At 40.9% G+C, this 23969-nt stretch overlaps 1 protein-coding gene and 1 pseudogene across 2 annotated transcripts in view; both read left to right on the top strand.

Moving 5' to 3' along the window:
* LOC132001227 (mitochondrial adenyl nucleotide antiporter SLC25A24) overlaps window positions 1-23969 on the top strand; it is a 50155-nt gene that overhangs the window by 7511 nt on the left and 18675 nt on the right. The window contains exons 1-4 of one of the 2 annotated variants that reach the window (XM_059375598.1): window positions 5240-5380; window positions 8536-8662; window positions 12221-12308; window positions 22855-22966. In XM_059375598.1, coding sequence (XP_059231581.1) covers window positions 5255-5380; window positions 8536-8662; window positions 12221-12308; window positions 22855-22966 — 453 coding nt within the window. In that variant the 5' untranslated portion in view covers window positions 5240-5254. Of the gene's footprint in view, window positions 1-5239; window positions 5381-8535; window positions 8663-12220; window positions 12309-22854; window positions 22967-23969 lie in introns of those variants that run through there. The other variant, XM_059375597.1, reaches the window with a different exon arrangement.
* Window positions 19761-22737, top strand: LOC132001555 (segment polarity protein dishevelled homolog DVL-3-like; annotated as a pseudogene).

Below are 23969 nucleotides of genomic sequence, written 5' to 3'. Positions count from 1 at the left end.
AGTGTAGAAAATGGGCATAAGGGATACAATAGCTAACTGTTACTAAGCGTTCCAAGACTACCCAGGGAAGAGAAAGGGCTTCAAAGCAAGTCTACTTTTTAGAGTATTTTCTTTTTTATATTCCTCCTCCTCCTCCTTAATGTTTGTTTTTTGTTGAAGACCACATTAGAACATTCTCAAAGATAGTCCCAATGTTTGTATGTTATTTTAGGTACTCTAAGGAACACGTTTTAGAACATTAAAGAATAGAGGAAAATATCTGAATTTTAGTTTACTCAAATGGAAATTGTGAGGAGAATAAGCTGATGAGGAGTGAGCAGTTTTAGCTGGAAATATGCTTATTTAGTTTCAATTTGGGCTTGGAAGAATTTGGAACAGTAAAGGCCCAAAAAAAACCCCCCAAAACCAAAAAATTTCCCAGTTGTAGAATGAAGGCAGTAAAATGAAAAAAGTGGATCTTGCCCAAGAGGATTTTACAGATTTTTTTTCTTACTTCTCCAATCTTGACATCATTTCAGTGGTATCTCTTTTATTGTATGTGGAGGAAAAAGGGGGGCAGGTTTTGTAGGGATTCCTGTATCCAAGTTCAGACCTGGCTGGCTTGATGAATGTGTTCAGCTAGCCTGGTAAATTACAGGTAGTTTTTTTTTTTTTTTTAAAGATTTTATTTATTTATTTGACAGACAGAGATCACAAGTAGGCAGAGAAGTAGGCAGAGAGAGAGGAAGAAGCAGGCTCCCCGTTGAGCAGAGAGCCTGATGCGGGGCTCGATCCCAGGACCCTGGAATCATGATCTGAGCTGAAGGCAGAGGCTTTAACCCACTGAGCCACCCAGGTGCCCCTTGTAGTTTTTTGTTTTTTTTTTTTTTAAGAATTACAGGTAGTTTAAAAACTAAGTTGTTATCATATCTTCATGTGCACAAATTCTTACTTTAACTTTCTTAGGAGAGATTTATCATCATATCATCATAAGGGGCCTAGGACTCTTAAAACAGAATTGCTGAGAGCAAGAAGGGAAAGCATCTTGGCCAATGAGTTCCATACTTCGTGGAACTGTGTAGCCTTGGTCAGGTCATCGAACCTTTGGTTTACTTTCTTTATTCTTAAAATGCAACTATCTTCTATGACTCCTGGACAGAGCTTTTGTCAAGATCCCATGTGACTGGATATGAAAGTTGATGTAAAAAAAAAAAAAATCCTTTAAAATGTAGTGTCACAGGTACACAGATGGACTTCTGGAGGACCCTCTGTCCCCATCAGTACTGAGTAAGTGCCGAATGATTAGGCAGTGTCTGACAAGTGGTTGGACTGGTTTACCTGATTTAAGGGCTCTTCCAACTCTGATACTCTGATTGTTCTGATTCTCTGTCTTAAAATTTTCTATTTACAACTACAGATGGAATAGGTTCACATACAAAAACAGTAGCTTAATAAATGTTAATTGCTTTGAATGGATTTTCTTTTCAGGGTTTCACTCCATAGCGTAATTCCTCTGTTAACAGGAGGGACTTATTTTATTAGCATTTTCTTTGTTAGAAACTTTAGGAATGTGATAGAGAAGTCATAGAAGTCATAAAATGTACTCAAAAGTACATTTTAAGGCATCATAGCAGGGAGTTTATGATATAAGAAAAATAATGAATTTCAAATACATTTATGTCAAATGTTCTAAAATTTACAACATCTGTACCTTTTGTGTTTTCTCCTTGTATTCTAAAATCTGATGTTATCCCTTCTTTGAGGCTCTTTATTTTGGAAAGAATGAAAAAAATGGAAGAATTCTTTCATAAGGCATAAAATACCCTTTTCACCTTGGTAGCAGTCTACCTGTTAGTCTCCTTCCCAAACCCCAACATTTTATTTCCCTAGCCAGGCCATAGCCATGGACATTTGTCTCTTTATTTTCTTCTCTCTGCTTGGCATTGCTCTCACTTCTTTTCTGCCTTGTCAGTTATTACCCATTTCTTTAAGGCTTCAGCTCACCTGTATAATTGTACCCTAGCACAGTCAGAATTATTATTTTTTAATCAACATTCAAGTTAATATGTTTAGAAATAAATATACTAACTCTCACAAGGCAACATAATGTAAGGGTGCTGCTTGACTCCTTTTGACCACTCTGAATTAAAAGATGTTATCTTTTTTTTTAGTTAATTTATTTTTAAAAGATGTTATCTTTTTAAGGGTCACATAGAGTCCACTGAGAAGTCTATATTGGACAGGATCTATGAAAACAACAAGAGAATTTGTTGAGGAAGTTTGATGCCTCACTCTGGAGTGCAGACCATCATATCTACATCATTCACTGGTGCAGTGTGTGTAGTGGTTATTTTTATGAGCTGTGGACTCAGACCAGGGTTCAGATGTTTTCACTGTGTGCTATACTTGTGGCCTTGAGTGAGCTATTTAATGCTTGGAAAACACAAATGTAAACTAGGAATGCTACATAGTAAGTAGTACAAATATTATATAAATCCATTCAACTAATATTTTTGGATAGTTCAAGACACTGTTCAGTGAACTGGGGTATATTAGTGAATAAGACAGATAAGGTCCCTGAACTTTCCTTATAGGAGGTGTATTTGGGGGTAATTATAAGTAAATAAGGAACAGGATAATCTTTTTAAAAAGTGGAAAGAATTGTTGAATACAACAAAAATAGTTGCCCTTTTATTAGATGAGACTATCAACTCTGTTTGGTTCCTTCCTATCCCTTGTGTAAAATTCTGTCAGTTTTCCTTATTACTCTGGCCCTGACTTTTGTCCTTTTTCCTTGGACCACTGGACTCTTGTGCCCTGTCTGGACATCTCTCTCTCTCTTCGATGGCTCTTGGTGGCTACGTGCCTCTCTGCAGTGCACAGTGCCCCTGTGGATTGTACAGTTCTCTTGTGTGGGAGAATTCATTCTTGACTGGGCCACAGCACATCTTGTGAAACAGGATTAGATGTCTGCCACTGCTCAGTTGTTCTGGGGGGAAGAGTTTATTGCAAAGCCTACAGTGGAACTTAGAACTAACTGTGGTGCAACCTCCTTCTAAACGCAAACTGTGGATATTTCACGGACATATGACAGGCCTCTATATGTTGTCAGTACTTGACAGGATGAGTGAATAGAGAAAGAACTAACAGATAATGGCCAGATTAAATTTTCTTTGAGAATTTTTAAAAAAGAATCTATTTATTTGCTTGGAGCAGTGTTAGGTTCACAGCAAAATGAAGAAGTTACAGAGTTTCCCCATAGACCCTGCTCCCACACATGAATAGCCTCCCCCATTGCCAACACTCCCCACCAGAGTGGTGCATTTGTTTCAGTTGCTAAACCTACACCAACACTTCATTATCATCCAAAGTCCATAGTTTACCATAGGATTCACTTTTGGTGGTGTGCTCTGGGTTTGGACAATTGTATAATGACATGTAAGCATCATATCTTCATAGTATCATACAGGGTACTTTCACTGGCCTAAAAAAGTCCCTTGTTCCCTGCGTATTCATTCTTCCACCCTCCCCAACCCTCTGGCAACCACTGCTCTTTTTATTTTTATTTTTTTTAATTTTTTTTTTTTTAAAGATTTTATTTATTTATTTGTCAGAGAGAGAGCGAGAGCGAGCACAGGCAGACAGAGTGGAAGGCAGAGTCAGGGAGAAGCAGGCTTCCCGAGAAGCAAGGAGCCCGATGTGGGACTCGATCCCAGGACGCTGGGATCACGACCTGAGCGAAGGCAGCTGCTTAACCAACTGAGCCACCCAGGCGTCCCAACCACTGCTCTTTTTAATGTCATAATTTTGCCTTTTCCAGAATGTCATATGGCTAGAATCATATAGTATGTAGCCTTTTCAGATTAGCTTCTTTCACTTAGTAATATGTAATATGCACTTAAGGTTCCTTTGTCCTTTCATGGCTTGATTCTTCATTGCTTTATAGCACTGAATAATGTTCCACTATCTGGATGGACCACAGTTTACTTATCCATCACCTACTGAAGGCCATCTTGGTTGTTTCCAAGTTTTGGCAATTATGAATAAAGTTGCTCTAAACATCTGTGTGCAGGAGTTTGTGTGGACGTAAGTTTTTACCTCTTTTGGGTGGACACCTAGGAGCATGGTTACTGGATTGTATGGTGAGAGTGTGTTTAGTTTTTGTAAGAAACTGCCGAACTGTCTTCCACAGTGGCTGTGCCATATTGCCTTCCCACCAGCAATGAATGAAAATTTCCTGTTGTTCCACATGAATTTTAATAGTCAGCTTTTTAAAGAGTACTCCATGTTTAGGAAAATAGATTACAGAAAAAATGGAATTTTTACTGTGAAACTACACTTCCACATTTTCAGTGGAGCAGGTGAGGGACCATAGGTCCATGAATAGGGTGGCCAGAGGCCTCAGGGACTCTGAAGAGTGGGATTAAGAAGAACCCACAGACATCGTGTATGGATACCCACTGATTTCTCTCTGTGATCCCAGCTGACTTAACTTCTACCCATTTTGAGGATAACCTCCTGAGTGTGCTGCCAGCATCTGTGAGGACAGAGCTGGGGCCCTGGTGGTTAGCATAGCATATCCTTGCTCTGAAACCACTGCAGATGCTGGGTGAAGATAAGGACCTGGGGGTGGCGGGAGTTGGGGCTGGCTAGAATCAAAGCAGGAGAGGCCCAAGTGGGCAGATTTTCATTAGGTCCTCAATTCCTAATCGCCACAATAGTCAGTGCTTCAACCTTCGAAGAAGGCTTCTAAGAAGGTGTAAGGAAACAGCTTTTTAAAAACGTGGACTTCACCACCGTCAATATGGCCCCACCATCCGTGTCCCAACACTCCCCCACCCACTTCTCTCTAAAAAGAAGCCCTACCTTTAGACAAGCCCTGTGCAAAGTTCTTTCCGGAAGTTTTGGGGGAAGGATGTGAGTTGTCCCTTCTAGGCTCCTCCTGGATTGGGGTGATAGCCTGGCGTCTCATCCTGTGTAAGAGCACAGCCCAAGTGCCAAGGCCTCGGTGTCTGGGTCAGACCCGTAGCTGTCGCCACGGAAGCTGCAGGGCTCACGGATGCACCTCGTGCCTCGGCCCTGGAGCCGTTGCGATGGGCCCTCCCCTTCCTGCGCCTGATCTCGCGGAAGGAGCCTGAGGAGGACATTGCTATCGCAGGTCCCTGCTAACTGGATGGGTGGTGCACCGGAGGCACCTTCCTCCCCCCCACTTCCACCTCTGCGGGGCTCCCGGGGGCCAAAGCGTGGACCACCGCTGCTGCTGGAGACATCGCAAATGGATGCCCTCTATGAAGAACTCTTTAGGTACCTGGACTCTAATAAAGATGGGACCCTGGATATCCTTGAGCTTCAGGAAGGCCTGCAGCGTATAGGGTTCATCGAGTTCCTGGAGGAAGGACAGGTGGGCCTCAGTGGGGCTGTGGTCAGAGAGATGTGGGGGCTGGGAGCCCTGGAGACTCCTTGGGCAGAGACGGAGGAAGCCAAATTGACACCTTATCTGGCTTCACCTGGGACCCACTGTAACTTTCAGGTTGATTAGCAACGTTTTACCGTTTTAAGAAAAACAACACAGCTGATACTTTTCTCAAGCGTTTTTCTTATTTCCCTTGGCTCTCATAAAACTTCCACATTTAAAGTGTTCTCAAGATGTTGGCTACCACCTTTTTTTGGGGAGGGTGGTCACCTTGTTCAATGTACTCACCTGTTACTAGTAGCCTGGACGGGTATCTAGGCCAGTGAGGCTCCCTCCCCACTTTGGGGAACTGGGATCGTTTTAGATGTGTTGGGAGTGGGATGGTAGTTAGAAAAGGTCTAGTATTATCTTTTGGTTTTTTTTCCTAGAAGGAGGGCATTCAGTCTCGTGGCTTGTACCCTGGGGGGTCTGGCAAGCTCTGACCTTTCCTCCTAGCATGCCTTCATTAGCAGACTTTTAAAGATGGAGCTCGGGCATCATTTTGCCTGGGAATCCCTTTTTCCCAGCTGCCTAGATTACAGATAGCGTCTCAGTATGTAATGCTTGATGCATATTTCTCTCACTGTATTTCCAGGTTATATTCTGTTTGGAAATTATTATTGAATATAAGTACTTTCCAATTATATTTGCTCTTTGGGTGTTTACAGCAGTAGACTGAGTAGGAGATTCAGGAGAGCGAGGACTGTTGAATTCATTTCAGATCATTGGTACTTCGTGCTCAGAAATCTCTTGGCTGAGTTCTGTCGTGTTAAGATTGAATAAAGCTCTTCCTACTAGCTGTGTGGTCTCTGGGGCTCTCTACTTTCATCATCCAGGGGTTGAGCAGCTGTATTTTGGGCACATTCTATATGCCAAGTGCTACAGCTCAGTTTTCTCATTTGTGGAATCAGAGGCCTGGACTGGGTGTTGTCTGTGGATTAGGCCAATCCCAAATGTTATCTCCATAAAGTTCACTTGGTTTTTGTAATTTCTAGAACAAAAATGGAAGTTTTTTTTTTTCTTTTTTCTTTATTTTTAAAAAATTTTTGAAGTGCTTTTCTTTTTTAAGCTAAATATCTCTTATGCTCATTATTTATTTGTTTGCTTTCTAAAGATTTATTTCTTCATTTGAGAGAGAGAGAGACAGAGTGAGTAAAGGGAGAGGGAGACATACAGACTCCCAACTGGGCAGGGAGCCCAATGTGGGATTCGATCCCACAAGCCTGAGATCATGACCTGAGCTGAAAACAAGAGTCGGACGCTTACCTGAGTCAGATAGGCACCCCACACTTTATGCTTATTTAAGTATCGTTTATTCTTGTACTCAGGTTTCCAAGTGTGACTTGTATTTCTTTGATACAACTAAACTTTCATAAGAAATTCTGGTTTATGCCATAAACAAGTTCAGTTCTTTGAAACACATTTCTTCCTTAAAAAAACAAATTTTTTTGCGAATCTGTCTTTTGTTTCTTAAGAGACGGTGTGAGCCATATAAGGGTTTGTATGCCTAGTGGTGGTGGCAGGGCTCACACACTAAACCCAGGAAGAGTTAGCTCTGGGGGGCTGTCATCAACCACACAGAACCATTGCAGGAGAATGCTGATGAGGCTTTTCCTTGGGTGACAGTGACATCTTTAGGGGGTTCTAATGTGAGTTTTCTCCCACATGTCTCCACCTTCCCTAGTAGAAAATTCACTTATATAAATTAAGAATTCATCAGTTAAAAAAAATAGAAATGGTACTTACATTATATAATGATAAGAAAGAAAAGATACAGCTTTTTAAATTCTGATAACAGGTTCTTTGAATGATGTTTAATTGGCTTTTTACTGTGGGGAGGAAGAGACTGAATATACAAGTATGGATCATGGTTTGCTCATATTTAAAATTGAACTTTGACCCACTTGAACTTAGAGTAACCTGCTCAGGAAACCAACCCCTTTTCTGTCGTAAACAACCCAGGGAACCAACCTGCTATAAATCAGACTTACAGGAGTCCAAACTGCTATCTCTAGAGACAATCCAGGAAGCAAAATAACTTCTGTAACAATCAGCCCCAATGGTCAGAGATTGATACCTGACACCTTCCCTAGTTTTTGTCCCCACTTCCAACTTAGGACCATCTAGAGAGAGGGAAATACTTATGCCTAACCAGTCACACAGGATGCCCCACTTCTCTTTAGCCTGCCTATGACATCCGCAGGCCCAGAGCCGCCAATCAGGGCGGCTTTTCCCCAGAATAAAGCTTGCCCCACTCTTCTGCCTGCCTTTGAGTCTCAGCCAAAACTGACCACGGCTTACTGCCTTGCTATGTAGTAGGCTCAGAACAAATTGCCTTTGCTTTTCTCATTTGATTGGTCTTCATTTATTTTTACAGAGGAATACAAAAGAAAATTCAAAAGGGAAACCCTAGTCTTTCATACTATTGTAGGTTAGAGTCTTTATTTACCATAAGAAGGGTAAAAAAACCAAGCTCTTCAAAGATAGGGTCTTTTAACTTGCAATTTCCCAAATGATAGTTGTTCCCTGATACTTCCATGGACCAAAATATAAGCTTAGATGAAACTTCAGTACATAAATGGGGCCCCAGAATGCTGTGCCATTTTCTCTTGGATTATGCACATCTCAGTATATGTTGAGGAATCAAGATGTAATTTTTAGGTGAACATGATCCTCCATCTAATTTGAAAAGTAATTAAACAGTAGTAATTATTTTTTAGTGATAATATACATGTATTTGCATTTATTTATTTATGTATTTATTTGAGAGAGAACGTGCATGGGTGGGGAGAGAGAGGAGTGGGTGGGTAGGGGAGAGGCAGAGAGAGAATCTTGAACAGGGGGCCTGATGTCATGGCCCTGTGATCATGACCTGAGCCGCAATCAAGAGTCCCAGGCCTAACTGACTGAGCCACCCAGGCACCTCAGGAAAAATACTATTTTAGACATCTAAATCCTGTGCTAGGTCAAGTGTATGTTTTTTATCTTGGGGTTTATAAAGTGCATGTCTTTCTGGGAAATAGCTAATCAGGCTGCTGGAACTGTATGTCCAAATAATTCAGTAGTTTAGCCTATTTAAAAAAACTCTTTTCTTTTTTTTATAGAAAATCTTTACAACTGGTGATATCAACAAAGATGGGAAGCTCGATTTTGAAGAATTTATGAATTATCTTAAAGACCATGAGAAAAAAATGAAATTGGCATTTAAGAGTTTGGACAAAAATAACGATGGTGTGTCTTTATTTTATTTTCATTACCAGCTACGAAGAAGTACTTCTCATATTTCGAAAAGTGTAAAATGATATGTATTCAGTCTCTCTTTTTTTGGGAGAATAATTACTAGTAGTTTTAGTACTTGTTTTTCATAGTAATGTGATTTTTCTGTAGAATTTGTTTTTAATGTGGAAAACTTGTACATAGCTTTGTCTACTGAATTAAAAACAGTGAATAAGGCTTTGTGTATATGTTCACTATAGAATATTGTGCTGATTTGACTTACGGTTATATATTTTTAACCTCTAACTTTTGGGTTTTTTTTTTTAATATATATATGAACAAATTTGGTTTTGTTCATATATAGGCATAATGCTATATATTCTAAAGTTTAAAAACTTTCAGATTATCTTAGATTTAATAATCTTTTTGAAAGGCTTACTTTAGGGCAACTACTCTCTAATGAAAATTGGGAGGAAAAAATAGATAACTATTTCAAATATGTATCTTCTTTTTTTTAAATTAAGTAAACTCTACCCTCAATGTGGGGCTTGAACTTGCCACATGCTCTGCTAACTGAGTTAGTCAGGTGTGCCTAAATTATGTATTTTCTGGTTGAGATAATGGTTTCACTATTTAGATTAATAGTTTAAATTTAGAGTCCCAGTATGTAGAGAAAAAAGCAAGTGCCACAGGAGGAGAAAGGGGGAGTCATGAAACCCTTAGCACTAGAGGTAGCCTTTAATAGGAAGTAGGAATTTATTTTAAAACATTATAACGCACACAAAACTTAATAAACTAAAATGCATCGTCAAACCCCTCGCTCTATATGAATAGTCAGGGCCATTCCATTCACAGACTTGTTATTCAAGAAACAAGTTAAACAAATAGATTGAGGAAAAAATATGGTTCATACCTGGGGCAGGTAATTTTTTCTTTAATAAAAATCCAAATAGTAAATATTTCAGCTTTGTGAGCCATGTGGTCTCACAGGTTGTAGCTACTCATCTCTGCTATCATCGTGCAAAAACAGCCATGTACTGTATATACATGAATAAACATGGCTGTGTTCCAATAAAAATTGATTTACAAAAGCAGGCAACAGACCTTATTTGGCTGGTCATAGTTTGTTGGCCCCATGTTTATACTTAATAAAGAAATGTAACTTTAGTTAGGGATAAAGCAAATCACTTCAAACAGCTAAACCCTTTGAATGGATTAGATGATGGCCCGTGATGAGTATCAGTCCATGATACTCATCAAGGAAGTTGAGTTTGTGGTGGAAAGTAGTGCTCTTTGAACGTTTGTTACCTCCTAGAAGCCTTACACTGCATACCATACCTCCAAGTCTAACCTTAGTCTAGTCTTCTAGCAAAATGTAGTTATTAAAAGCAGCTTTGCTTCTCTGCAAACTTTCATCCTGTCTTGAGCCCACTATGGTTTAGCCACATAGGTAGGACTGTCTGTGTTGTGTGAAGGCTGGCAGTAGCTGAGAGATGGAGCTACCTCAGGGGCAGAGGTTAATCATCCCTGTACATAAGTTGTGCCCATATCAGTTGTCCATTTCAGAGAAGTCTCCATGAACCAGAGGAAATAATTCAAGGTGAAATTTTGTGATGCGTTTGTAGTAAATGAAAACCGTTTTTACTTTATTTATCTTGTTTGTAGATTTTCAAACAGTTTCTCATTAGAAGTTCATATTTTTGTGAATCAGACTTCTTCAAGCAAAGCACAGACAGTCTTTTGTTTATTTGTGGATTGTGTATTTGAGAACTTGCCTACTTGCTAAAATTTAACCCCACAATTAACTCCAGAATCAGTGCTTGCAGCATTTTGGCAGTCCTTCATGGACTTGACTTCATTCGCTTGGCAAGCACGTTTCTCTCTGAGAGAAAAGAAAGAGATGTTTGAGCTCTCGTACTATAAACAGGTGTCCTTCTGTTTAGTGCCATGTGTCTTGCATTTTTGTGCTTTTTGTTGGTGATTTTGCTGATCGCAGTGGCTCCCAAGCATAGTGCTGAAGTGCCATCTCGCATTCCTAAATGCGAGCAGGTGTACGTCGCTCAGGCATGAGTTGTAGTATGACTGGCCATGAGTTCAACGTTACAGAATCAACACTATAATATGGAATTACATAGTATTTACACACACCTGTAACAAGGTTTTATACCGACAAGGTTTTATATTGATTGGTTGATGAATACGTTGTGATCAGAGGCTCAAGGAACCTAGCCCTGTATTCCCCATAAGTACAGTGGTTTGTTAATTCAGAGTTTGTAGTGACCCTGTAGAACATAACTACAAATAATGATAAGGATTGGCTGTATTTCTTTAAGAGTGCAATTGTAATGGAGAATATTCAGAATGGCATTTAAGGAATTTCTTTGCTAACAAACTGATCCCTCTGTTTTTTACACTGTGCAGATTCTCATGTTTCTCTTTTCCTCTACCCAGGAAAATTCTTTCCAAATCCTGGGACTTCTTCAGAGTCCTTCTCTTAAATGAAGTCTTTGCCTTCACCACTAAGAGTAATTTTTGTCCTCTTTTCCTGGAGAACTTCGCAGTCAGGCCTGCTTGGCATCAGACCCTCTCATGCTTTGTTTGGTTTCCTCCTGTTTCATGCATATTGCTCTTGGGCTCATGAGTCTGTGAGCTGCCTGAGGGAAACATAGTATTCATCACTCCCATTTATTGCTTCTCTTTTCTCTTTCTTCCTCTCTTCTAATTCCTCTCATTCTATCTACAAACATGCTCTAATTTCTCTAATAAAAATAATCTTCCCTCTTCCATTGTCCCCCCCCCCCCCCCCACTTTCTTTAGTTTTATTGCCAGATTTCTCAAAAGAATAGTCCACAGTCTTTGGCTTCTTTGATCATTTTCTACTTCCTTTTAACCCTGTGCAACACATCTTTACAAGTGTGAAAGTTGCCTAGTCATTTATTAAAGTGTAGAAACACATACGTGTAATATTTTTTTTTAAGATTTTATTTATTTGTCAGAGAGAGAGAGGGGGAGAGAGAGCGAGCACAGGCAGACAGAATGGCAGGCAGAGGCAGAGGGAGAAGCAGGCTCCCCGCCGAGCAAGGAGCCCGATGTGGGACTCGATCCCAGGACGCTGGGATCATGACCTGAGCCAAAGGCAGCTGCTCAACCACCTGAGCCACCCAGGCATCCCGCATACGTGTAATATTGATAGATCCTAGCCTAATGGACTTCACGTCAGAGTCAGAGTGTCCTGATTTGAATCTCAGCCATGCTGCTGCTTACTGTTGGTACTTGGTAAGGCCACATAAGTTCTCAGTCTCTTCTTCTTTAGGTGGAATATCATTATTTACTGATGGGACTGCATGCTTTCTGAATGAGGTAATGTCCATGTACTTGTTAAATGTATTTGTTACACTTTGAGTTGGTGTTGCAATATGTATTTAAGGAAATCCTCATAACTTAACTAGAGTCATAATTTTGCCCTAATGAGTCCAAGACTTTCCCTTACAAAATGAGAGGTTTGGAATTCATGACTTCTAAGATCCTTACCCATTCTGAGTCTGAGTTTATGCTCTTTTTCATTTTTTAAAGGTGTAATTGAAGCTTCCGAAATTGTCCAGTCTCTCCAGATACTAGGTCTAACTATTTCTGAACAGCAAGCAGAGTTGATCCTTCAAAGGTGAGCTCTTTATCTTATTGGCAATCGTGGGGTTTCTTTGACATTATTTTTCATATCTTGTATTAGGGATCTTCATTTTAAGAATAACTGAAACTCCCTGCACCTTAACCATTCCTCATTATGTGTGTTCAGTGTCTTTGTCTTCCCTTTTGTTTCATATGTACACATTTAAAGTGTAGGAGTGGGTAAGCATAAGCTCAGCCTGAGTTCTCTCTTGCAAGGATGGCCCCTGGGCAGTGGAATGGCAGTGAGATATTCACTCCACAGAGAAGGAGCCTAAGCATTTTCATGCTGCTGTTTTTCCCATTTGGTCTCCAAGGTGATAATGGATCTCATTATTCCAAGATAAGATGTTGAGCAGGTTCATCATGTTATTTAACCTACATATGACTAGGTAAGAAGGAAATTCCAAAGGTTCGCAAAGAAACACCGATTTACACTCTTAGAAAACAGAGATGCCCGTTTAAACATTATTGCCCAGGGTAATCCATTCAACTGTTCAATGAGTTCAGACCATTATAGCCTTAATGTTTTATTTCTCAGGATAGAGCAGTGATCTCTGAAGTCTCCATGCCCTTGAAGATTCTATTACAAACACACCCTCGGGACTAATTGTTTTGTGGTAATAGAAAACAGGAAAAGGAATTCTATTCCTATGGATGCTATGGATGCTTTCAGTCTTTGATGTTATCTCAAAAGTTTCTGCTAAATGGCTTTATCATTGAATTTACCTCCTTTTTTATCTGTACCAGTAGCATTTTCCTCCTTTCTGTCTATTCAGAATTTCTTTTAAAAGCAGCCATTCAACAGGAGGCCCAATGTCAGAGCTGGGCATGCTGTTGTTAATATTGGATATGGAGAGCTTTCCTGGGGAAATGATCAACTAAAAAATGAAAGGAAATAAACTGGATTTTGACAGTAGGTCATGGGGTATGAAATATTCTGTTCCTGAAGTCACATTCTTCCAGGGAAATGAAGGTTTTTCTCTGGTTCTTAGACCAGAAATCATATTCCTCTGTTTTTTTTTTTTTTTAAAGATTTTACCCATTTATTTGACAGAGATCACAAGTAGGCAGAGAGGCAGGCAGAGAGAGAGAGAGAGGGAAGCAGGCTCCCTGCTGAGCAGAGAGCCCGATGTGGGACTCGATCCCAGGACCCTGGGATCATGACCTGAGCCGAAGGTAGAGGCTTTAACCCACTGAGCCACCCAGGCGCCCTCCTCTGTTCTTTTTGATAGCTTTAGGAATAATGTGAATTATAAGCCCAAGTTCCAGAATAGACCATGGGTAATGCAAGAGAATGGATATTTGAAATTGGCTGAATAAAATTATGGAAGTAGCCCAAACATCCTTCAGTAGATGAGTGGGTGAAGGTGTGGTATGTATGTATCTATACATACCTACATACAATGGACTATTACTCAGCCTTAAAACAGAACAAAATCTTGCCATTTGCAACAACATGGATGAAGCTAGAGCTATTATGCTAAGTGAAGTAAGTCAGAGAAGGACAAATACCTGATTTTACTCATATGTGGAATTTAAGAAACAAATGCATAAAGGGGGGGGAAAGATAAACCAAACAACAGACTTTAAGAAAATTTTTTTCATTTTTTTAATTGACATATAATGTATTATTTGTGTCAGGGGTACAGGTCTGTGATTGATCAGTCTTACACCCAGCACTCACCACAACACATACCCTCCCCAGTGTCCATCACCCAGCTACCCCATCCCCCTACACCCGTCCCCTCCAGCAACCCTCAAACCCCAACAAAACCTTTGTTTCCTACAAAAAAAAAAAAAAAAAAAAGAATAAAAACTGAACTAGAAAACAAACAGGTCAGTGGGTAGGGGGATGGCTGAAATGAGTGATGGGGATTAAAGAGTACACTTGTCTTGATGAGAATCACTGTATTATACACCTGAAACTAATATAACACTGTGTGTTCACTTTAGTGGATACACCTGAAACTAATATAACACTGTGTGTTCACTTTAGTGGAATTAAAAAAACAAATGAAAGTGGCTAAAGAATTATACATGTAACTAATGTAGGGCAGCTTTATTGATATATGATTCACATACCAAAAAATTTGATCTTTTAAAGCACATATAGTTTGGTGGCTTTCAATATATTCGCAGAGTTGTGTAATCAGCATTACCTAATTTTGGAGCATTTTCATCACCTCAAAAAGTAACCCTGGGAGCGCCTGGGTGGCTCAGTGGGTTAAAGCCTCTGCCTTCGGCTCAGGTCATGATCTCAGGGTCCTGGGATCGAGCCCCGCATGGGGCTCTCTGGTCAGCGGGGAGCCTACTCCCCTTTCTCTCTCTCTCTGGCTTCCTCTCTGCCTACTTGTGATCTCTGTCAAATAAATAAAATCTTTAAAAAAAAAAATTACCATACCCACTAGCAGTCACTCCTTATTCCTCCTCTGCAAGCCCCCAGCAACCACTGATCTCCATTTTGTTTCTTTGGATTTGTCTGTTCTGGACATATCAGAAAAAAATGGAATCATACAATATGTGGTCTTTTGTGTGTGGCTCTTTTCACTTAGTGTGATATCTTCAAAGTTCATCCATGTTGTGTGTGTATCAGTACTTCATTCCTTTCTTAGAGCACATCACTTCCATTGTAAGGATATATCACACTTTGTTTCTCCATTCATCGGGAGATAGGCATTTGGGTTGTTTCCATTTTTTGGCTATTATGAATAATTCATGCACAAATTTTTGTGTGAACATGTTTCCAGTTCTCTTGGGTACGCACCTAGAGGTAAAATGACTTGATTGTATGATAACTTGATATTTAACATTTTGAAGAACTGCCAGACTGTTTTTGAAAGTGACCACATCATTTTACAGTTGCAATAGCCAGGAAGGGGGGCTTTAGTTTCCCCACACCCTCCCAACACTTGTTATTTGCTGTCTTTTGATTTTTACCATCTTCATGGGTAGAATGTGGTATCTCGTTACTGTTTGGATTTGTATTTCCCCGATGGCTAATAAACTGTATATTCCTTTGCACCTTTGGGCTATTATTATTATTATTAGCATTTGTGCTTCTTTAGCAAAAATACTGGAATATATTTATACTGGAAAAACCTGGGTTTTCCTTTCTCTATGTGTCTTCTTTACTATTCACACAGAAAACACTTCACTTCTGATACCTGTGGTCACCAAACGTGTGCCCTCCATCCACAACAGGCAATTAATTATCCGTGACATTAGCCCAGGTACCCTACAATTTAAGTTAATTCTAACACTCTCTGCCTGGAGATAGTGTCAGGTCCCATAGGCTAAGGGCTCAGTCCCAGAAGACTCCTCCCCAGTTCAGATGCCAATGACAAGTGGCAGGTCCCCATGTTACCCACAGTTTCTGTCCAATTGGGCTACACATTGGAGGTTCCCAAGACCTCCTTCTTCATTTCATTTGATTAATTTGCTCAGGCGGCTTACAGAATTCAGGGAAATATTTACTTACGTTTTCCAGTTTATGAAAGGATATGATGAAGAATACAGATGAATAGTCAGATGAAGAAATATACATAAGGTGAGATATGGGAGGGCCCCAATCATAGGCTCTTCTGTCCTTGTGGAGCTGGGGTGTGTTACCCTCCTGGTATGGATGTGTTCACCAACCTGGAAGTTCTCTGAGTCCCATACTAAGGGGATTTTATGGAGGCTTCCTCACATAGGCATGTTCAATTATTAACTCTACTGTAAGCCTCTCTCCTCTCTATGGAGAAATTGGAGTGGGGGGCTGAATATTCTTCCTCTTTTTTTTAAAAGACACATTTATTCAGTGTTGTGATCAGACTATTACAATTAGCAATCAACAGTGTGGGTGCAAAAAAAAAAAAAAAACCACTACATTAAAACCCTTTGTTGGAATGCTTTTTACTTTCCACAGAACAGAAACTAACATGACCTGTTATACAATTAGTCACAAATACAGTCCTCAATTTTTTGCCCGTACACATGGGTATTGTCTAAAACATGTTTTCTTTGTAGCAGCTAGGCCCTCCCACCACTGTGCTCAGCCGAGTTCACGAATGTCTGGTAATCTGTAGTTTCCATGTCACTTTCTGGCTCTCCTCTCCTGCCAAGTTATGTTCCCTGGCCGTAATGAAAACCTTCTCCCACTCCCATAGCTACTGCTAGAACTGCCAGGGTTTCATGGTTTGGCAAAGTATTGTCCTCCACCACCATAGGGGCCAGATTGTCAGCCTCCAAAATTTCCTGCTTTCATGGGTACAAAATTTGAGGATTGATTGTTGTAATTGCCAATCATTATAACTTCTGCCACCTCCAAAGTTGCTTCCATCATTACCAAATCCGTTATAGTCATCCCCACTGCCACTGTATCCACCACCACCTTGACCACCCCAAAGCCACCTCACCCTCTGAAGCTCCCTCCATGATCAAAGTTGTCATTCTCACCAAAACCACCTCCACAACCACCCCAGAATTTCCAAAATTACTTCGACCTCTTTGGTTGGATGAAGCACTAGCCATCTCTTGTTTAGATAGGGCTTTCCTTACTTCACAGTTGTGGCCATTCACAGGATGGGATTTTTGAATGACTGTCTTGTCTATGGAGTCATGGTCATCAAATGTTACAAAAGCCAAGCCTCTCTTTCTGCCACTGCCTTGTTCAGTCATAATCTCAGTCACTTCAATTTTCCCATGCTGTTCAAAATAATCTCTTAGATGATGTTCTTTGGAGCCTTCTTTAATGCCACCAACAGGAATCTTTTTCACAGTTACGTGGGCACCAGGTTTTTGAGAATCTTCTCTGAGACAGCCCTCTTGGGTTCCACAACTCTTCAACCACCTTGTGTGGCCTTGCATTCATGGTCGAATTCTCTTCCTTCAGAGTGGCATACGGGACAAACCCAAAGTCTCTGGAGCATTTGGTGTTTGGATTTCTTATTACCACACAGTCCGTCAGCATTCCCCATTGCTCAGAGTGGCTCCTCAGACTCTCATCAGTTGTTCCAAGGCTCAAACCTGGGATGAAGATCTGATCAGGCTCTTTGGGAGTCTGTGACTTAGACATGATAGCAGTGGGAGGGGAGATTTTTTTTTTTTTTTAAGATTTTATCTATTTATTTGACAGAGAGAGATCACAGGTAGGCAGAGAGGCAGGCAGAGAGAGAGAGGGAAGGAGGCTCCCTGCCGAGCAGAGAGCCCGATGCGGGACTCGATCCCAGGACTCTGAAATCATGACCTGAGCCAAAGGCAGCGGCTTAACCCACTGAGCCACCCAGGCGCCCCGGGAGGGACTAATGATGCTTACTCAGCAGTGGGGGACTGAATATTCTAAGCTTCTAATTGTGGTTTGGTGTATCTGATGACCAGCCCCCATCCAGGAGCCCACCGACAGCCACCTCATAAGAACAGAAGCTCCCAGGGCTCTTATCACTGAGGAATTTATAAGGGTTTTAGGAGCTTTGTGTCAGGAACTAGGGGCAGAGACTAATAAATATATTTTCTGTTACCTCATGAGTAAAGGCAGATTGTAATTAGGGTTTTCAGCAGTGGAAACCACAGACCTTCCCTTGAGTACTCAGCTGTCACTGTGGCTCGCATACCTCCAGGTATCAGCTTCTTTGCTGCCATTTCACCATCCCTTAGTGGCCCAAACCGGAAATGGAGAGAAATCTGAAAGGCGCTGCTTGAAGCAGCTGTGGCTAGGTTGACAGAGTATGAGACAGGATTTACTCAGCTGAAGCTTAGACTCTTTCAGTCTTCCGTGGCCACAGTGATTATTCCAAATGTTTACCATGTCATTCCTGCCTGCCACTCTCTTAGTGACTGTCCACTCTGTGTTACTTCAAAGAGCATGTTCAGCTAGGCATGGCTGAAATCTGTTGAGGTTGCTCCCACCCCGTTTCTTTCAGTTCTCTGAGCTCTCTAAGAGTCATTTAAGATTAGAGCAGTTCTTACTGCTTAAGGGAGTAAGCCCCTCCCCCCCATCCTTTCTTAGCCTTCAGTTTTCACCTCAGAGGGAGCTGCACTGCCCCCTTCTATCCTACAGTAGTTTTCTTTATTTGTGCAACTCGTTTCCCTGCTTTGTGGCTCTTACAGGTGGTAACCATGAGCTTATTTCTGTAGTTAGTGGTTAGAAATGCAGTTTCTAAAGTTAGAATGCCTACTCCACTTACCAGGCCTGTGAGCCAGGACAAAATACTTAGCCTTTCTCTCTGTATAAAGCTGAGACAATAGAAAGTGTATAGGATTATTTTCAGGATTAAGTAAATTTACTTGAAGAGTGCTCAGAACAATGCCTTCAAAGGCTCAGTGAATATTAGCTATTACTTGCCATTGTCTAGTGACTGTTTTTCCTACTACACTAAGCTTTGAGGACACAGACCACTTCTGTCTTGCTGACTATTACATACTCAACACCTTATAATCGTGTGCCCTCAGGAAATATTGAAGAATGTGTTGAAGAATGAGTAGAAGTTATTCTAGTGAAAAAAGGCTGGTGCCAGGACATTCTAGGTAGAGGCAGAGACACGTGAAGACATGGAAGCACATTGTGAAGGGCACATTCATGGACTGGTCTCTAGACCACCAGTGGTCTGTTTCTTAACTAGTGGTCCGTGTGCTGTTCGAGTGGTCCATCGGAGACAACCATGAGTGTAATCATAATGACCAATTTGTGGGATTTAAGAAAAGGACAGCTGAAATAGTAGACAAGAAGAGTGAGTCAGGGGAGACTAATTTGTTTCAAACTGTCCTAAGGTTCTTACTCAGGAGAGGGAGGTGAAATACTAACTTTAGATTTTGTTGTTATACGTACATCGCAAAATTTCATGGTAAGCCACTGAAAGTCTTGGAATTGGGGATATAACTTCTAAACCAGCGAGGGAGGAAAATGGAATAAGAAGTTCAACAAGCATGAAATTCTTCTTCAGTCTATGGACCATGGTTTTGGAGCAGTGAAGGAGGAGACATGGGATGACAATGCCTAGTTGAAGTTGCTGTCCACTGAGGGCTGCACTCAGAGCCCGTTCCCTTCTGTGCTGACATGTGCCATGCCCCATGGAGCGCAGAGGAGGCATGGGAATTCCTGGGCCTGTACTTCTCCCCTCGTGCTGGTGGGGACCGCCAGGAAAACCTGCACAGGGACACACAGATGGACTCCTTCATATCTGCCTGACACCAGTGGCCATGCAGGAGAGACGGCTCAAAGCACACAACCCAGCTAGATGGAACTGCAGACATGGAGCCGTGGTGAGAGCCAGGGGCCTGTGATCGCTGAGCCACCTTTATGAGCAGCAAGTTGGAGACCACCGGCTTCTTTGGTTTGGGTGAGGATGACTATATCCGCAGGTTCCGCAGCTCCACAGAGCAGAGAGCACTTCACAGCTCATGAGAAGACAAGCGGTGTCGGAAGTAGGGCGTTTCATGGCCTAAGTGGAACTGGTCTTTAAGCAGCACCATGGATTCCACCATGTCACTCAACATCATGGTTCCTCTCATGGAAAAGTACACATTTCTGGGCATCTCCACTGCAGGCCAAAGCAATGAGTGTGGTGATGGAGTCGTCTGCGTTGTCTCTGTCATGAAGGCTGGGGCTACAGCTGCTGGTGGAAGTGTAGATCTAGGGGATATGCTGTTACAGGCAAGCTAGATGGGCTGTGAGAACATGAGTAATGACAGCACAGTATGGGTTTTGTGGGAGACCATGCACAGATTGGGGCCCTCACCCTAACTGTAGCCAGAAGGGCTGGGACCCAGGTCCACATAGCTACTTCACACTGCCCAGGAGTGAGCCCATCTGGCCCATTGACCCTGCATCCTGGGTCACCCACGCTGTGGCCTCTGCCATGAACCCTGCCCTGAGCACCATCACCTCCACTGGTTCTTCCATCATGAACTCCATTCATGACAGTGCATGATGACTTACACCTGTCCTTCCACATGATGATGATGGGGCCACCATCGTCAAAGCCGTGGCCTCTGAATCTGGGCTGGAGGTTAGTGGCTGCATGTGGCTCATCCCCAGTGCTTTCATTGATTTGGGCTTGGTGGACTTGCTGTGCCACAATGGGGAAGGCCTCCATGATTGGCAGGAGGCCAACCAGTACGCTAGCAGTCTTCCAAAAGCAACTTTACCCACTGCACTAACAACAAGCTCACCTCTGGGCAGTGCTTCTCCATCTTCAGGGACCTCTGTGGCAACATGGTCAACGTGTCCCTCTGTGATCACGATGACTTCCATGGTACCTCTGACCAGGACACACTGGCCCCCCTGCCATACCCGGGGGCCACCTCTTGGTCAAAGGCTTTCCCTTACCAGTACCTGCTGCCCTCACACCCCTACAGCCTGTGCCTGGGCTTCCCAGAGCTGGGTTTTTTTTTTCTTTTTTTGTTTTTTGTTTGTTTTGAGAAACTTGTTAAGCTGAGTCTCAAATTAATATCAAAGGGCAAAGGCCCAAGAATAGCATAGACATTCTTGAAGAGCCTATGGGAAGCAGGGGACCTGCTCTATTGGATATCAAAAGTTGTTATTAAGGGGCGCCTGGGTGGCTCAGTGGGTTGGGCCGCTGCCTTCGGCTCAGGTCATGATCTCAGGGTCCTGGGATCGAGTCCCGCATCGGGCTCTCTGCTCAGCAGGGAGCCTGCTTCCTTCTCTCTCTCTCTGCCTGCCTCTCAGTGTACTTGTAATTTCTCTCTGTCAAATAAATAAATAAAATCTTTAAAAAAAAAAAGTTGTTATTAAGCTATGATTAAGACAGTGGTAGTGGCACCCATAGAGACAAGTTGACAAAAGGGACACGATATCCCAGAAATGGATCCATCCATATCTGGGATTTGTCACACAAGATAAGTAGCTTTGCAAATCACTTTGCAGAAAAGAAGAGATTATGCAGTACATGGTGGTAGTGCTTCTGTTATCCATGCAGACAGGGATGAAGCTGGGTTCCTACCTCACACCATACACAAAAATTAACCTAAATGTGAAAGTGAAACTATAATACTTGTAGGGGAAGAAAAGGAAGTGTCTTTACCTCGGTGGACGATAGGATTTATTTAAAAAAAAAAAAAGACACAAAAGGCAGTAGCATTAATGAAAAGAATGATATATTCAGTTCTATTAAAATTAAGAGCATTTCTTCACAGATACCATAAACAAAGTGAAAAGACAGAAGATATTTATAATTTGGTGTATTAGAATCAACTATATAAAGAACTGTACATGCAAAAGAAAAAGATAGCCAGCTCACTAAAAAAATGGGAAAAAGACAGAAGCAGGTATTTTCCACATGGGGAATATGCAATAGCAAGTGGATGAATAGCAAGTGAATATGATAAGGGATGTTGAACCTCATTGGTGATTTGAAGAGAAATGCAATTTAAACCCACAGTGAGACTAGTTTATTTAAAAAGTTTGTCAGTGTTCTGTGGCTTTAAGCTATGGAATTTAGAATTCATTTGTTCATTCAGTATATATCCTCTCTGTGCCGGGCACTGTTCTAAATACTTGGGCCATCTCAGTGATCCAAATCAACAAAAATCCTTGTCTTGTGGAAGATACTTATGAGTGCATATACAAGAGGTTGAGGAGTAGGGTCAGACAATAAACAGTTGCATTAAAATAGAAAATAGTGATAAAATTAGAGCTCTAAATATTGCAACCCACAATAATGTTATAGACAGAGTAGTAACTAGGGCTCTCATGTGAAATGTTAATACCCATGTGCTGAGACAAATTAAAGTTTGTGCATTTTCACATATGCAGATCAAAATTAATTCACACCCAAAAACATAGTATTAAGGCCTGAAAATTGCATTTCATTTGACTGTCATCTTTATGTATCATTTTTATATGAATTATTGATAAATATAAGGTCTAGGGGAGACACCCAAACTTTTTTTTTAGAGACAGTCAATTCAACAAATAAATGAAAATCTTCTTTGCACCAACCATGTTAGATTCTGGTTTAGATAGTTAACAAAACAATCAAAATATCTAAGACTAGAGGATATTAATGTTAAATGTCGAAGATGAGGTACTAGGATTTCTTAAGATTCAAAAGGCCCAATCACCAAGTTAGACTTTTTTTTTTAACAATTACTATAATTTTCTTAGCTTTGAGGAGGTTGGAGAAGGAAATTGATAGAATATTTCGAGTATATTCCAAAATCACATCCAAATGTTGGAACATTAAGAAATATCTTCCTAAGACAATGCAAGAAAAAATGGGTCATAAATCCATTCATTACTACTTCCTAATATTTAATTTCCCAGCTTTAGTATTTGGTAGCTCATTGGTTAGAGTCTGACACAGTGCCAAAAGTAGTCTTTAGTGAGATTTCTTTGTGACTTTGAGGTCCTTCTTCACCTAAATGATGAAAATTATCTAACAGAATATCAAAAGCTTGCTGCCATTTCCAACAACGTATTATTGTGAATTGGGATCTTTTCATAAGAATATTGCGTTGGAGAAGAAACTATCATTCTGCAAAATGGCCAATAATGTTTTACTTGTAAGTTTTTTGTTTTTTAATTAGCTTCTTTTTATTTTCAGTATTGATGCTGATGGAACAATGACAATAGACTGGAATGAATGGAGGGACTATTTCTTATTTAATCCTGTTACAGACATTGAGGAAATTATCCGTTTCTGGAAACATTCTACTGTAAGTATGCCATATGTATTACGTTATAATGTAAATGTAAATGTAAATGTAAACTTTGTAAGCCCATAGTTATTACATGAGAACAGTCTGTAACGCGTACAGGCCAGCCAGTAGCTCCTTAACTTGTAGAGTTCTGCTTATTCTACTAGGTGTATATTCAGAATGTCATAAGAAAAACAAACCCTAAGGCTGTATAAACTTTGCAAATGTCATACCCATTTCTCCCATTCTCAATACTGGGAGAAGATACTGCCTTCCAAAAATCTCCAAAAGGATGAGCAGCCCAGCTTTTATTGCATGTAAGTATTTTGCCAAGAGAAGTGTGAAAGTCCTAGGTTTTTACTTTTCATAGATAATACATTGCTTAAATAACCTCAGCATCTCATGATTGCCGAGATTTTACTTCCTCGGCCATGACTAATGTCCAGGCATGAGTTCTGAAACTTTTTTTTAATCTTTTTTTTCTTTTTTAAGATTTTATTTATTTATTTGACAGACAGAGGTCACAAGTAGGCAGAGAGGCAGGCAGAGAGAGAGGAAGGGAAGCATGCTTCCCGCTGAGCAGAGAGCCCAACGTGGGGCTCAATCCCAGGACCCTGGGATCATAACCTGAGCTGAAGGCAGAGGCTCTAACCCCCTGAGCCACCCAGGCGCCCCAGTTCTGAAACTTTTGCTGGTTTTGTCAACTGTCTAGATTTATCTCTGGGATAAGGTACTTAATAATAATAATCATTGATGGTTAAAACACTTTTGACTCTTTTGTTTAGCAGTTCACACCTGTCTGTCTGTATTTCTCAAAACTTTCAAATTTTAATGAAATTTCATTAATATTCTGCTAACATATATTGATGTAAATGAAGGGCAGTTTATTGCACAATCTGCTGCTGAAACCAATGGGAACTCTTGGGGGGAATTTTAATTTTTCCAGTGGGCTTCTCTGCTAGTTTATTCTTAGATTTCAATAAGTTTTATGTGTAATAAATGAATCCTAGCATTTACATCT

The sequence above is a fragment of the Mustela nigripes genome, chromosome 14 (assembly GCF_022355385.1).
Source record: "Mustela nigripes isolate SB6536 chromosome 14, MUSNIG.SB6536, whole genome shotgun sequence".
Taxonomy (NCBI): domain Eukaryota; kingdom Metazoa; phylum Chordata; class Mammalia; order Carnivora; family Mustelidae; genus Mustela; species Mustela nigripes.
This window is presented reverse-complemented; position numbering and strand designations above follow the sequence as displayed.